General features: G+C 39.0%; 1 protein-coding gene across 7 annotated transcripts in view; it reads left to right on the top strand.

The window, feature by feature from the left end:
- Positions 1-1,137: 1,137 nt before the first annotated feature.
- Positions 1,138-16,529, top strand: part of OCIAD1 (OCIA domain containing 1) — a 39,976-nt gene continuing 24,584 nt past the window's right edge. For 3 of the 7 annotated variants that reach the window (XM_011927307.1, XM_011927302.1, XM_011927309.1), the window contains exons 1-4: positions 1,138-1,345; positions 2,719-2,781; positions 3,472-3,552; positions 12,448-12,501. In XM_011927307.1, coding sequence (XP_011782697.1) covers positions 2,724-2,781; positions 3,472-3,552; positions 12,448-12,501 — 193 coding nt within the window. In that variant the 5' untranslated portion in view covers positions 1,138-1,345; positions 2,719-2,723. Of the gene's footprint in view, positions 1,593-2,718; positions 2,782-3,471; positions 3,553-12,447; positions 12,502-16,529 lie in introns of all 7 variants that reach the window. The other 4 variants (XM_011927308.1, XM_011927305.1, XM_011927303.1 and 1 more) reach the window with 2 other exon arrangements.

Raw genomic sequence — 16,529 nt, 5'->3', positions numbered from 1 at the left:
AGACACATGTAAAAATGCTCATCATCACTGGCCATCAGAGAAATGCAAATCAAAACCACAATGAGATACCATCTCACACCAGTTAGAATGGTGATCATTAAAAGGTCAGGAAACAGGTGCTGGAGAGGATGTGGAGAAATAGGAATACTTTTATATTGTTGGTGGGAGTGTAAATAAGTTCAACCATTGTGGAAGACAGTGTGGCATTTCCTCAAGGATCTAGAACTAGAAATACCATTTGATCCAGCCCTCCCATTACTGGGTATATACCCAAAGGATTATAAATCATGCTACTATAAAGACCCATGCACACATATGTTTATTGTGGCACTATTCACAATAGCAAAGACTTGGAACCAACCCAAATGTCCATCAATGATAGACTGGATTAAGAAAATGTGGCACATATATGCTATGGAATACTACGCAGCCATAAAAAAGATGTGTTCATGTCCTTTGTAGGGACATGGATGAAGCTGGAAACCATCATTCTCAGCAAACTATTTCAAGAACAGAAAACCAAACACACATGTTGTCACTCACAGGTGGGAACTGAACAATGAGATCACTTGGACACAGGAAGGGGAACATCACACACCAGGGCCTCTGGTGGGGTGGGGCGATGGGGGAGGGATAGCCTTAGGAGATATACCTAATGTAAATGACCAGTTAAGGGCGCTGCATACCAACATGGCACATGTATACATATGTAACAAACCTGCACGTTGTGCACATGTACCCTAGAACTTAAAGGATAATAAAAAAAATTTAAAAATTACTTTCTACTACTTAGCCTACAGGCTCAAAGAATGAAATTATCTTATAAAAAAGATAATTTATAAAGTCGCTAACTCTGAAAAAAGGGACAACAGGGGGTTCCAGAACGTCCCCGCCAGCCTGCCAGGAGAGGACCAGAGACGTGCGTCACAACAGTCCAAAGTGAAGCCTCCCCCCAACGCCGTTCCCCGCCATCCAGGGAACTGGCGAGCCGCGGTTCTTGCTCCACCGCTGTCGCCTACGCAGTCGTAGTCTGCTCCTGAGTACCACGGCCTGAAAGAGAAGGGCGGAGGGACGAGTATACGCAAGCGTCTGTTCCCTGGCTGCTAGCTGTTACAACGCGCAGGGAGGTCTGACGTCATTTCCTGCCGTAAGTAGACTGTGCTTCCGGGTCGCGGTCATTTTGAGCCCCTGTCTGGGTGACTTCTTGCGGCTGTTCGCCCCCTCCCCCTCCCCGCGGTACCTTGCACTTTTCTCTCTCCCTGCCCCCTTTCGAGTCCCGCCTCCGGGCCTTCTGTCCCTGATTGCTTGGGTTCGCCTTGCCGTCGCCTGCTGCTGTGGTCGGAAGGTAGGTGAGGTGACCCAGACAGCCCCGTTGTTGCTCTCCGCGTATCCTCTCACCACCTTCGCGGCCATCCACGACTTTCGTACCTTCCGCCATTTTCCTGCCTGTGAGGGTGGACAGATCGCGCTCGGGTCTCGGCCTCCTGAGTGCCCGTGACCGCAGGAAGCGACGGAGTGCTTCTGGGGGTGTGAGCTGGGGAAGTTCGTGGTCACGGATGCGTGTGGGGTTGTTGCTCAGTCTGTGAGGGCAGGTGGGAGACGGACACAGTGAGTGGAGGATGGAGTGCGGGAATCAGCGGTTATACGCCGCTTAGGCTTTAATCCAGCTTGCTTTTGTGTTGAGAACTTAAAGTGGTATTGTCTCAAGGGCTTTGTCAACCCTGACAGTCTTCCTGGTGTTTCTGGGAAGGATGCTGTTATGGGAAATAAGAGGGTTTTCATTTTTTCTCATACGATTGTAGGGTAAAAGTAGTTAATTCAGCAGGCTTCATCCATCCATGAATTCAGCTGACCCTTTTTATTCCTTTTCTCTATTTAAGGGATTGGCATGTAGTAGGCCCTCATGGCTTATTGACTAAATGAATTATGGAAGAGCTCAGTTGCCATCTTCATTGTGCATGCCATTCCTGTTTCCATGCAAATTGTTTTTAAAATGAGAATAATCATGATCCGACGTAAACATTCTGTAAAATGCAGTTACTTGATCTGTTGATCTAAGTCCCAATATATGAGTTCTAAAAAAAACAACCAAATAAAAAAATGTATATTCTTGGAATTTTTGCATTTTTTTCTTAATATTCTTGGGGAGGAAGGAAATTTGGAAATACAGAATTTGCTGTTAGTTTTACATCACAGAGAGAAGGATATGATATCCTTGTTATTCCGTAATTTTTGAGTGCCCATTTGTGGGAGAGGTTGAATGTTTCTCATGATTGTTTCATTTTTTAATATGGAGGCTCAGAAATGACTTGAAATTTTTTTTCTCTTCTATTTTGGGGAATTATCCTAATCATTGGGCATAGATTTGAGAAACAACCAAAACATAGGATGTGAAAGAACCAATTTTCAGGAGGAAAAGATACGTCTGTTATTTTATTGATATCTAGATAGTAAAAAACATTATTAACTTATAAAACGCTTATGCTTTTTCAATTAAGGGACTTAACCTGAATAGTGAGTTCCAAATTAATCAGTAGGTCTGTTATTTTTTCATCTAGGTATTTGTATGTGAAGTACTTAAGATATAGTAGTGTTTAGTAAATATTTGTTGATTGGTTGCTGTATAGACTAGTAGTTTTACTATGTCATACGTCTTGATTTACTTTGACCTATCTAGTGATGGTTTCTAATACTTAATATGTAATGTTTTTGATACAGGAAAAATGAATGGGAGGGCTGATTTTCGAGAGCCGAATGCAGAGGTTCCAAGACCAATTCCCCGTAACTATCTATTAAGTATTTATAATTAGAAGCACTTCCTATGTAAAGGAAATTTCACTGCCTTGAGTAACAGTGGCAGGTGGACTGGCTTCATGGGCATGTGCAGACAGTGCCCTATACTTGGTTTCATGTTCTACTCTTGTTATCTTGAAATTCGTAATCATTTGGACAAGGAGTCCCACGTTTTTATTTTGCACTGGACCCAGCACATTAGGTAGCCAGTCCTGACTAGCAGATAGTAGCATTAGTTCTATTTGAAGTCAAAGTTTGTTAAAAGTGTATAAGGGGCCTGGCCCGGTAGCTCATGGCTTGTAATCCCAGCACTTTAGGAGGTCAAGGTGGGTGGATCACCTGAGGTCAGGAGTTCAAAACTAGCCTGGCCAACATGGTGAAACCCCATGTCTACTAAAATACAAAAAATTAGCCTGGTGTGGTGATGGGTACCTGTAGGAGAATCGCTTGAACCCGGGAGGTGGAGGTTGCGTGAGCTGAGATCGTGCCATTGCACTCCAGCCTGGGCAACAAGAGTGAAACTTTGTTCAAAAAAAAAAAAGTGCATAAGCCAGTTGTTTTATTATTTGAGTGTAAAAAAAAGTGGGTGCCTCTTGTTAATATTTAGGCTAAGATAATTTTTCAGACTTAGTTTTATTGTGGATAATTTAATGTTTTCTGATTTTCTCTGGTAAAAAGACATAGGGCCTGATTACATTCCAACAGAGGAAGAAAGGAGAGTCTTCGCAGAATGCAATGATGAAAGCTTCTGGTTCAGATGTGAGTTCAATTTTCTAATTAATATATTTTGATCCAAAATTTGTACCTGAAATTTTGACTTGAATTTGAACCTGAAATTATAATAACTCCGTATAGAACAAATTAGCAAACTTTTTGCATAGTGTGGTTGTTATTAAAAGAGATTGATTAAGGAAATAAAGGAATTGCACACATTTTAAAGTAATTATTTCCAGATTTTTTTGTTTAACAAAACCATGAGGTAATTTTGTTGATATTAGTAATAGTTAGCATTTACTGTATGTACATGGATTATATAAAAACAACTCAATAAGCTTGATAACTATTATTACCCTCACTTTACAGGTGAAGGAATTGAGGTTTAGAGATGTTAAATGGCAACACTTAGTATTACACAGGTGATAAATTACGATGTTTGGAGTTGAAACCAAGTCTGTCTGAAACAGATTTTACTCTTAATGCTTTTAACCGTTACATAATAACAGGTTAGTTCCCATTTTAATCATTGTGAAATGTTGTTATACTACCAGCTCTTGATTTCTGACTAGAAAAACGTATATATTTTTGTGTATATCAAGATTTTATTTTTTAAATACAGAGATTGTTGGAAGTAGTACCCAAAATATACTCTCACTATTAAACAAAGAATTGGTATTGTTTTACTTGGAAACTGTAGTCCTTTCAGGTAAAAAGGAAGATGAATTTTTTTGTTGTTTTTTGTTTTTTTGAGGCGGAGCTTTGCTCTTTTCGCCCAGGCTGGAGTGCAATGGCGTGATCTCCGCTACTGCAACTTCTGCCTCCTAGGTTCAAGCGATTCTCTTTCCTCAGCCTTCCGAGTAGCTGGGATTATAGCCATGTGCAGCCATGCCCAGCATATTTTTGTACTTTTAGTAAAAGTGGGTGGGATTTCACCATGTTGGCCAGGCTGGTCTTGAACTCCTGACCTTAGGTGATCCACCTTGGCCTCCCAGAGTGCTAGGATTATAGGCATGAGCCACCGCACCCAGCAAATTTTTTTTGAAAAAGGCAACTTGGCTGGGCACGGTGCCTCATGCCTATAATCGCAGCACTTTGGGAGGCAAAGGCAGGAGGATTGCTTGAGTCCAGGATTCAAGACTGGCCTGGGAAACATAGAGAGGCCTTGTCTCTACCAAAAATGAAAGAAATTAGCTCGGTGTAGTGGTAGGTAGCTGTAGTCGCAACCTCTTGAGAGGCTGGGACTAAGGCAGGAGGATCCCTTGAGCTGGGTAGATAGAGGCTGCTGCAGTGAGCTATGATTACATCACTGCATTCCACCCTGGGTGACAGAGCCAGACCCTGTCTCAAAGAAAAAAAAAAAAAGAAGAAAAAAAAGATCAACTTAAGCCATTAAGGAGGATGTATGTTTTCATCAGTCAGCCTGATATGTATGCTTACAATGTGCAAGCTGTGCAAGGTACCTGTTGGGAAGATAAGTTTTATGAAAGACAGTCTTTGTCCTGAAGTAGTTTTCTTTGTTTTTGTTTTTGAGACGGAGTCTCACTCTCTTTCCCAGGCTAAAGTGCAGTGGTGTGATCTCTGCTCATGTCAACATCCTCCTGGGTTCAAGTGATTATCCCGCCACAGTGTCCCGAGTACCTGGGACTACAGGTGTGACCCACCATGCCTGGCTAATTTTTGTGTTTTTAGTAGAGATGGAGTTTCATTCACCATGTTGGCCAGGGTGATCTTGAACTCCTGACCTCAGTTGATTCACCTGCCTTGGCCTCCGAAAGTGCTGGGATTACAGGTGTGAGCCACCGTGCCCAGCCCTGAAGTAGTTTTATATGTGGTGAGACAAAACTAATACATGAAACACTTAGAGATTAAGTGTGTAACTGTAGAAGACTTTTTAAAGAGATAAATTAATTAGAATTGACTTACTGAAATTGAAAAATTTGAATAACTTTTCGCATTTTAAAACTCAAAATTTTCTCAAAATTTTACCAAATTTCAATTTGGTAAAAACTGAAGCCTCTTTCAGTTTTTCAGTTGTGTTTTTCTGTAACATAAGGTAGCATACCTGAGTTGAGAAAAGACCTTTATTTGTTAAGCAAACAATACTTTATAGTAATAATACTATAGGCCAGGTATGGTGGCTGTGATCCCAGCACCTTGGTTTTGTTTTGTTTTTTATTTTTGTAGATACTAGGTTTTGCCATGTTGCCCAGGCTGATCTTGAACCCCTGAGCTCAAGCGATCTGTCTGCCTTGGCCTCTCCGAAAGGTGGAATTTCAAGCATGAGCCACTGAACCTGGCCCTAGCACGTTGGGTGACTGAGGCAGGAGGATCGCCTGAGACCAGGAGTTTGAGACCAGCCTTGGCAACATAGTGAGACCCTGTCCCTAACCTCCTGCAAAAAAAAAAAAAAAAAAAAAAAAAACATTGATAGTAGAGAAGTGATAAGGAAAGGGAGAGTAGCATTTGGATGAAAGGAGTAGTGAACAAAGGCAGAGTTTGCAATAACTTTATCTCTGCTAGAGCCGTGAACCTGAATTGATTGGAACAGAGGTCTTTCATTGAGGATAGACCATAAAACATAGTAATGAGTTAAAGATTTGATCCATTATATTGTTTAGGTTCTTGAGCAGAGGGGGGTGATATGTAAGGTTTTTTTAAGGAAGGTTAGTTAACAGTGTGCAAGATGGGTAGAAGGGTGAGAAGTTGTACTAGGTAAAATCTGTTTTGAGCTTTTGGCAGTAACTTAGGCATATATATGTAGTCATCGATGAGATATAGTTGATTATTGTGTCGTTTGGACTGGAAAAGATGAGCTGGCAACGAAAGATTTTTTAAAGGACAACAGGATTTTTTAAAAAGTTTGACTAAGGGGGAATGAAGGAATGGTAAGAGGGAGGTAATAGCTTTAAGATAACCAGCTTAGGACACTCAATAATGATATTACTGAATAAAAGGTTCAGTTAGAAGGAGTTCTTGTTTGAAGATGAGTTTAGTTCAGACATTTTGAGTTCATGCTGCAACATTCGATTGTGGAAGATTTCTAAGCAACTAGAGATAGAAACAAAAGTATACATGAAAAATTAGTTTATTGTGGAGTTGTGTTGGTGAATTCGCCCATAAATTAAGTGTAGAGATAAAAGTGTGAAACTGATAATAGTTTCTGCCATGTGATTAATACTTAGGATTGATAGAATAAAGGATAAAGTTTGGATAGTACCCATGGATAAGGGAACAAGTGATAGTGAAAGAATCAACAAAGACCAAGAGCAGTTAGGAAGATATAGGAGCTCTGGTAGAATCTTTGTCATATTATCCACCAGTATTCAGAGACTTGCAGATGTTTCAAGCTAAAAAGAACCTGAATAAGATTTAGGTGATGACGTCCGTCTTAATTTATGATGACTATGCATGTAAAACAGTTATTCTCAACTGGAAGCATAATTGGAACAAGCTGAGAATAATTGTTTTAGATGCATAGTCATCATACATTAAGGACTTCTATAAAATTTTCATGGCTTATAGAATGGGAATAATTTCTTTTTTTTTTTTTTCCCAAGAAGGAGTCTCGCTCTATTGCCCAGGCTGGAGTGCAGTGGTGTAATCTTGGCTCACTGCAACCTCTGCCTCCCGAGTTCAAGCAATTCTCCTGCCTCAGCTTCCTGAGTAGCTGGGATTATAGGCGCACACCACCATGCCCAGCTAAGTTTTTGTATTTTTAGTAGAGACCAGGTTTCACCATGTTGGCCAAGCTGGTCTTGAACTCCTGACCTTGTGATCTGCCCACCTTGACCTCCCAAAGTTCTGGGATTACAGGCATGAGCCACTGTGCCTGGCCAGAATGGGAAGAATTTCTTAGAGAACATGGCTATATACTGTAGCAACAGTTTTTTTTTTTTTTTTTTAAATCTTTGAAGATTATATAGAGTAGATAGGATAAAATGATCTATTTTCAAGTCTTGATGACACAGGATTAAGAAAAAGACAAGTCTGATAGAGGGGGTTTGGGATTATTTTAGTGTTGGGCTAATGGTTAAATAGATGCTAAAGTGTCCAGATTTATTTCTGGCTGATAAATGTATGCTGTTGCACATGTTTAATATTCTAAATAACTGTGATGGGGTTATGCCAAAAATACATTAAAGGGTGGTGAACAATGTCAGGATGCTCATGTATACCAGACTCTTAATAGTGGGACATATGGTATATGAATAGTACAAAGCTAAGTAATTTCTGTGTATTAAAACAGATAAATCACAGATTGAAAAGACAAAAAGCGGCCAGGTGCGGTGGCTTACACCTGTAATCCCAGCATTTTGGGAGGCTGAGGTGGGCAGATCAATTGAGGTCAGGAGTTCGAGACCAGCCTGACCTATATGGTGAAACCCTGTGTCTACTAAAAACACAAAAATTAGCTGGGCATGGTGGCAGGTGCCTTTAATTCCAGCTACTCGGGAAGCTGAGACAGGAGAATTGCTTGAACCCAGGAGTCGGAGGTTGCAGTGAGCCGAGATCGTGCCACTGCACTCCAGCCTGGATGACAGAGTGAGACTCCATCTCAAAAAACAAACAAACAAAAAGACAAAAAACATGTAATAGGGACAGGCTGAAAGATAGCTTGTTAATTTTATACCATATCTACATTACTGAGAAATTACAGCAGCCAAAAAATTACTATATTAATAGGTAGCATTTGACTTTTAGATAACCAAGGTGTTGCATATTATAGCATCAAACATTGAAATGTAGAAGCTTGGCTGTAACCAGATGATAGGAAGTTCAATGTGTAATTATTAGAAGGATGATAATCATGCATTATGAAATTTTGTATTTTAACATTTGTACTTTCGAATTAGATAGTCTGTGCTGTATGTGACATATTTATGCAAACAAATAATGGCATCTGTGCTACTTTGGAGAGTATCACCTCGTGACTTGATTAGAAAAAGGTGGTAAAAGCATTTACAAATTTATAAAAAAGCACTTACTAAGGTAATTTTTTATACATTTTTTAAGTTGGTTAAATATACTTATCCTGTTTTAAAATTAGACTTGTTGATCTAGGGACCGTTCTCTTTCCTTAAGATAACTTTGTTTCTATACTGACTTACGTTCCATTAATCTGAAATACAACTATGAAGGCATCTTATTTCTAGGTGCTTAAAATCATGACCCTATGCACTGACCTAAAATCAGTATGTCTGTGCCCAAACACACGGGTAGGGAAGACCCTGTACATATAGGGTCAGTTTATTGCACATTCATGTTAAAATAGTTCTCAACCTCCAGAATTACTGAAAAGATGTATCATTTCCTATTTGTATCAGCTGGAGTCTATGAATAATATTTCATACATGTGTACTACTAGTTTTCAAATGATACAGTATAAGAGTGATAAGAGTATGGGCCGGCATAGTAGCTTACACCTGTAATCTCAGCATTTTGAGAGGCCGAGGTGGGCGGATCACTTGAAGTCAGGAGTTCAAGACCAGCCTGGCTAACATGGTGATACCCTGTCTGTACTAAAAATACAAAAATTAGCCAGGTGTGGTGGCAGAAACCCTGTCTGTACTAAAAATACAAAAATTAGCCAGGTGTGGTGGCACATGCCTGTTGTCGCAGCTTCTTGGGATGCTGAGGCAGGAGAATGGCTTGAACTTGGGAGGCAGAAGTTGCATTGAGCCGAGATCATGACATTGCACTCTAGCGTGGGTGACAGAGCGAGACTTCATCTCAAAAAAAAAAAAAAGAAAGAAAAAACAGTATAGACTCTGGGGCCTGATTGGCTGGATTCAAATCCCAGCTCCACTCACAGTAGCTGTGAGATTTTGGGCAAGTTCCTGAGGTCTGTGTGCTACAGTTTCCTTATCCATAAAATGGGGATAACTGCCTAGCTCATGAAATTATTATAGGGATTAATGCAATTGAATTAAGTGTTGGCTATCTTTATTGAATAGCTATTAGTGTTACTGTGATTAATGAAATAAAAATTTTATTGACTACAGTTAGGAATATAGAGTAGCTTTTTGTTACTGTGAGGGGAGAAGAGTTTAAAGAATCATAGGAGTTCTTGTACATATTGAATATAGTTTGGGACTGTGGTAATAGTGTGCACTAGGTTTTGGTCAGCAGTATTATTGGTTTGCCTATAGAAACAGATTATTTAACAAAACAGAAATTACATACTGTAGTGGAAAAGGCCACTGACTGGGGAGTCAGGACACTTGGGTTCTGATCTCAGCATTACCACAAACTAACCAGCTGTGTTACTTTGAGCAAATGACTTGTCTTTTCTGGATGTCAGTGTACTCTGATTAGAATGAGGACTAGATAATCTCTGACGCCTCTTTCAGTCTTACCATCGTCTTTTTCTGTGACATAAAGTAGAATACCTGAGTTGGAATGAGACCTTAGGTCTACTCCATTATCCCTTATAGCATGAGAAGAAGCTATGCAAAGACATTGTGGTGAATGGCAGAACTAGTACTAGAATTTCCTGGAACAGACTATTACTCTGCATTAAATAGGGAAAGCATTATCCATTGTAGAAATGGCCAACTAACTCATTGCCTTTTATTCTTATATGATTCTTCAGTGCTTCATGTTGCAATCCTTGAGTCAAGCTGGAGAAAAATGATTGCAAATTGTACTGGTGCTGTAATTAAAAGGGATTTGTCCTTTGCAAAACTTTAAATGATAATACATGAAGGCATTCTAACCAGCCAACATTAAAGAAACCATATTTCCAGCAAAGGTAAAATCTGTTAGTAAGTAGGATAGCATGAATTCAAACCTTAGCGTTTGTGCAATTTGTGTCTGATGGCAAAGTTAATGCCCTATTCCAAAGTGATGGATTTTAATTATGAAATCTGTGTAATAATTCAAATGTCTTAATTACTTTGGTTCTTAAATTGTCCATGTATGATTTAGACCAGAGTTGAACAAACTAGACCATGGACCAAATCTGTTTTTGTATGCATGAGCTAAGAATTGTTTTTACATTTTTAAATGGTTAAGAGGCTGGGTGCAGTGACTCAAGCCTATAATCCCAGCACTTTGGGAGGCCAAGGTGGGCTGATTACTTGAACCCAGGAGATCAAGACCAGCCTGGGCAACATGGTGCAACCTCATCTCTACAAAAAAAAAAAAAAAAGACAAAAAATTAGCCGGGCATGGTGGTGCATCCCTGTTGTCCCAGCCACTTGGGAGGCTGAAGCAGGAGGATCATCTGAGCCGGTAGGTTGAGGCTGCAGTGAGATGAGATTGTACCACTGCATTCCAGCCCTGGTGATAGAGTGAGACCCTGTCTAAAAAAATAAAATACGATAAAATGGTTAAGAAATCAAAGGAGAAGAATATTTCATTACCTGTGGAAATTACATGAAATTCGTAAATTTGCATCTAAAAATAAAGTTTTGTTGGAACACAGCTATGTTCATGTGTTTTTGGATTGTCTCTGGGTGCTTTTGCTTTAAAATGGCAGTTGAGTAACTGGGACAGAGATTGGCCCACAGAACCCAAAATATTTACCATCTGGCTCTTCATAGAATATGTTTGCCAACCTCAGGTCTGGAACAGCACCCTCCAGTGTGGCAGCCAGTAGCCACATGTAGCGATTTAACTTTAAAATAACTTACAGTGAAAGGATATAAAGCAAAATCATAAAAGGAAAGGGAGCATGGAGGGAAGTCCAGTGGAAACCAGGTCCCAAGAGTTCTCTCCCCAGGGAGAGACTTCCCAGGAAGTGTAAATTTCTCCAACAGCTAGTCATAACAATGTGTGAAGTTTTATCTACCAGGGGAACTCATTAGGGACTCAGTGCCCATGGTTTTTATTGGGGGCTGGTCACTTATGCACCCTCTGCCTAACAAGTTCCAAAATTCCAGACTCCCAGAATGAAAGCAGGTGTTTGCATGAACTGTATTTGTTCAGACAGTTTAGGCACAGTGAGCCAACACACATATCAATGGGGGGAACTGTTTATAAGTCAAGTACCAAGACCAAGTTGATCACAGGATTGGTCACTCAAAGACCAACTTTCATTATCACAAAAAATTCTGTTAGACAGTGCTGTTGTCCAAAACAGTGATTCATAGCTCTTTTTAAGTTATAATCCCCTTCAAGATTATGAGTTTTGGATTTTTCACTCTTGGTTTTAGGCATATATACAGATGTAATATTTTCATATAGTTCAAGGCGTTCACTAGTTTAGAAGAAAGAACATTAGTGTTTAAAATATGTGCTTTTTAATTTTTGCCCCAGCCACCGTATGATTACGGTCAAATATATTTTGTATTTTGGTTTAGACAGTGTAATACAGAGCTTAAAAGCTTGAGATCTGGTATCAGATAGATTTTATTAGAATCTGCGACCAACCATTCAGCTAGTTGTTTGGCCTTGAGCAAATTACTTAACATCTCTAAGCTTCAGTTTCCTTATCTTTAAAAGGGTGGTAATAACATTATCTACCTTATAGAAATATGATAAAAAGTATAATAAGTGAGATAATGCGCGTAAGGCTTTTAGCATGATGCACAGAATTTAGTCATTATTCAGTAGTGGTTCTTATTTGTAACTTGTTTCTTACCTCTCCCTCATTAACTTTTTCCCGTTCTGTAACTTCAGAAGTAATTTTTAGTCATTTTTACTGTGTTGTCTTAGTTGATGCTGTTAATGAACAGCTGGCTATTTGGAACCTAAGCCTAGATGGCTAATGAATTATATTGTTTAATATTTTGTGATGTTTTCTTAATTTTAAAATGCTCCTTTAATTTTTCCACTATGTATGCAGTACAGCTTTTAAAAATGGAAGTCTTTTTTAAAGATCTCAGTTTTGCAATATAATTCCCAGATGGTTTTACTGATAGTCATTTATCTAATGAACTTTAGACAAAATCTTTTACTTTTGTTGACATTAACAAGGTCTTTTTCCTCCTATAGCTGTGCCTTTGGCTGCAACAAGTATGTTGATTACTCAAGGATTAATTAGTAAAGGTAAATATTTAAAATTTGAATTTATTTAGCATTTTGGATACCGTGTTTGTTTTGTGGTATTTTCCAGATCTTTAGAAAAAGTAAAGGTAACAATGTATCATACTAAACACTGTAGAAATTCATTGATGAATTTCTACAATATTAAATATTTTGTCTCTATGGACCCACTGGCTCAAATATCATGACTTGAGAATTTCTCCTGCACTAATAGCATCATTAACAACCTTCAAGAGCAAGAAAGTAACTAAACACCAGTATTAGCAGGGCAAACCTGGTCTAGGTGGGCCAATAGCAACATTATCGCCTAGGAGCTTGTTAGAATGCACATTCATGGGGACCAGGAGTCTGTGTTTTAACAAACTCCAAGTGATTCTTATATAATGATTTAAAGATCAGTAGCTCTCTAAACCAGCTTTGTCTGAGCACTTGGTGGGGATGAGTGGAGGTGAGTTAGCATTATTTAAAAAATTAGAATCTCAGGGGTCTGGCAGGTGATCTATTTTTAACAAGCCACCGAGGAGGCTTTCTTTTTTTTTTTTTTTTTGAGACGGAGTCTTGCTCTGTTGCCCAGGCTGGAGTGCAGTGGCCGGACCTCAGCTCACTGCAAGCTCCGCCTCCCGGGTTCACGCCATTCTCCTGGCTCAGCCTCCCGAGTAGCTGGGACTACAGGCGCCCGCCACCTCGCCTGGCTAGTTTTTTGTATTTTTTAGTAGAGACGGGGTTTCACCGTGTTAGCCAGGATGGTCTCGATCTCCTGACCTCGTGATCCGCCCGTCTCGGCCTCCCAAAGTGCTGGGATTACAGGCTTGAGCCACCGCGCCCGGCCAAGACTTTCTTATCCTAAAGTCTATTGGGTCAAATAGTACAGTGTATTCATGTGGAATTGAGTTTAGATTGAGTATTAAATGTCTTGAGTCCTGCATTTAAAATTTAGTGGAGTAAGCAGTAGAGTTGCTTATTTCATTTACTTCATGAACTATCCATCTGGTAATGGGAAGGTATCCTGGAAAAGGATGGTGACCTTAGGATGACCTAGAGGCCTATTGTTTTCATTAACTGGCACCTTCAAAAATGTGACTTAATGATTGGAAGATTTGGCCTTTTTACATTAGGATATGATGTACAGTACTTAGTTTTGACACAATTAGTTGATAAAATAGTTTTGGAGGCAAATGAGAGGACTTTTTGGGTAAAAATTTATTTAAGGAACTTCTGAAGAACTTTATTACAATACAGTACCATGACAAAAATCTTAAACATAGAAGCAAGTCAAGATATATGCACTTATATGTCCTTAAGACTAAGCTGTTTTACAGACTGAGATTGGTTCTGTATTGTGAGAGAGAAAAAAAAACCACTTGAATTACATTTCTTTGTAGGAAAAAGTGGCACAGGGATGAAATTAACTGTTTATTATTGTTCTGCTTCTTTTATCTGTTTTAATCCAGTGTGTATTTTAATAATGATTGGAGCTAGGTATGCAGAAGGTTATACAAAAGAAATTTAATAGCTGCTAGTAGTTCACTGGAGGAAACAAGTAGATGTGAACATACATCAAAGCAAATAGAAAATTTAATTACATACTTAATACGCTACTGAATTGTATAGTAGAGACTCTAAGAGTTGTAGGTGTTCAAAGAAGAAAAATCTTTGTAGGGCTGTTGTAATCAAGGAAAGTTTCTTGAAAGAAGTAAATTTTGAAGGATGGGCAGGATTTAGATTAAAAGAAAAGAAAGAACATAGCAGGAAGGAGGGACCTGATGATCAAGACAAATAGGCATGACTATTGGGAGAGGCAATCAGGACTGAACTGAAAAGACAAAATCATTCAGGGAGGAGTGAAAACTCCATTAAATAGCTGAAATAGAACTAGGAGAAATTATAATTTGGATTAGGTTATGAAGAGGAGAAAGTTTTTTAGAGATTTTGGGTTTAGGTGCAGTTGAAGACTTTGGCCTACTTGAAGGTATGGTAGAAGTGACACTGGGAGGCCGAGTTAGGTGCATCACGAGGTTAGGAAATCGAGACCATCCTGGCCAACATGATGAAACCCTATCTCTACTAAAAATACAAAAACATTAGCCGGGTGTGGTCACGTGTGCCTGTAGTCCCAGCTACTCAGGAGGCCGAGGCAGGAGAATCGCTTGAACCCAGGAGGCAGAGGCTGCAGTGAGTCGTGATGAGGCCACTGCACTCCAGCCTGGGCAACAGAGTGATACTCTGTCTCAAAAAAAAAAAGGTAAAAATTGGGAGAGACTTTAAGAAAAGAATTTGGAACCCACCAAGGCATTTTGCATTTAATCATAATCCCTGACATTTTGTACAGTGGTCCTTTTGTATCTGTGAATTGGTTCCAGGACCCTCCAGAGGATACCAAAATCCACTAAAGCTTAAGTCTCATATAAAATGGCCTAGTAAAGTTTACATGCATATCTGCCTGTATACTTTAAATCATCTCTGGATTACTTACAATACCTAAGACTATGTAAACACTATGTAAACAGTTGTTATACTGTGTTGTTTAGGGAATAATGACAAGATAAAAGTCTGTACATGTTTAGTATAGGTGCAGTTTTTTTTTTCCTGAATATTTTCTATCCGCAGTTGGTTGCAGAACGCGTGCATACGGAGGGCTGCCTGTATCTCCTTTCGTTCATAGTGTGTCATACTCCACGTGGTCTTAGATGTTCCCTCTGTTTCTTCCTGATCTGCCAAAACCATTTAACTTGAGAACATTAAAAAGAAAAAAAATCCTCCCTCATTTCTTTTTCCAACTACTCCCAACTGCCTCATATTTGAAGCCAGAGCCAGACTTCATGAATGAGCACTTCACTTTTTACTTCATTTAACCCATTGCAGTGTGAGACTATCCATATATTCTACCATTTATAAGTTCAAAAGTTCAAAAACGAACAACCTGTTTGTTGCTTACATATGATGGACAGGTTTTGTTCTTGACCAACATTATATAACTTTAACCAGTTTTTCTTGAAATAGTCTATTCTGTTGGCTTCCATGATGGCATATTCCTAAGATTTTTCTCCTACCTCGGGATTCCTCCGTTGTTTCATGTTTTTTGAGTGTCTGATATGTACTATACATTGTTGTATAGAACTAAACAACAAAAATTCATGACCTCTTGGTGCTTACATTCTTGTATAGGTTTTTTTGTCTACTTGTTTTGGAAATGTTGGTATTATTATATTCTGGATATAATATATAATGTGGATGACCCTTCTATAGGCTCCTCAAACGGAACTCATCATTTTCCACAAAACCAATTCCTCCTTTCCCTTCATGACTGAGTGGCATTAGTACTATCCAGGCGACTGGGACATTATCCTTCACATCTATCCCTTATCTGCCCTGTCCAATTAATGTCTTTTAGCTCTTAAATGTCTTTATTAACTATCTACCTCCATCTGTACTGCCACTATAATTAACACAACCATATGTCACAGAGAGTATTGCGTTAACCTTCAACATATCTGTTTGCTTCCATTTTTGCTACTTCTCCTTAGGAAAATAAGCTATTTCTAGCACCTGACAGAGGGCATACGTAGTGCACATAGTACTCAAATATTTGAGGGGATGAATAGCAACCGTGACACTATTCTCTTTGTCTTAACTCTCTCTCTAGATTGTAAATTCCATGAGAGTAAAGAGTGTGTCTTGTTTCCTGTTAATATCCAGTATTTTGTGCCTTTATGTTGGAAGTGGTCTATAACTAGTTGGTGACAGTATGAAGGAACAACTTTTTAATGTAAAAATAGAGATATTCTTACCATCTTCCTTTTTCTGTTATCATCCCAGTGATATAAATGAAGGAACTGAGGCTAAAGGCACAGATTAGTTGTCTGTTTTTGTACTTTAATTACATGAAATCACACACTGAAGTATTCTTTTATGTAAGTTCTTTCAACATAGTGAGATTTATCCAGTAGTGTGCTGGAACTGGTTTGTACTGGCTCCTGATTTGGCTGTTAAATTTTCGGAAACTTCGGCAAGCTGTTTTTTTTTTTTTTTTT

This window comes from Colobus angolensis, unplaced genomic scaffold, assembly GCF_000951035.1.
Source record: "Colobus angolensis palliatus isolate OR3802 unplaced genomic scaffold, Cang.pa_1.0 Scaffold71, whole genome shotgun sequence".
NCBI lineage: Eukaryota > Metazoa > Chordata > Mammalia > Primates > Cercopithecidae > Colobus > Colobus angolensis.
This window is presented reverse-complemented; position numbering and strand designations above follow the sequence as displayed.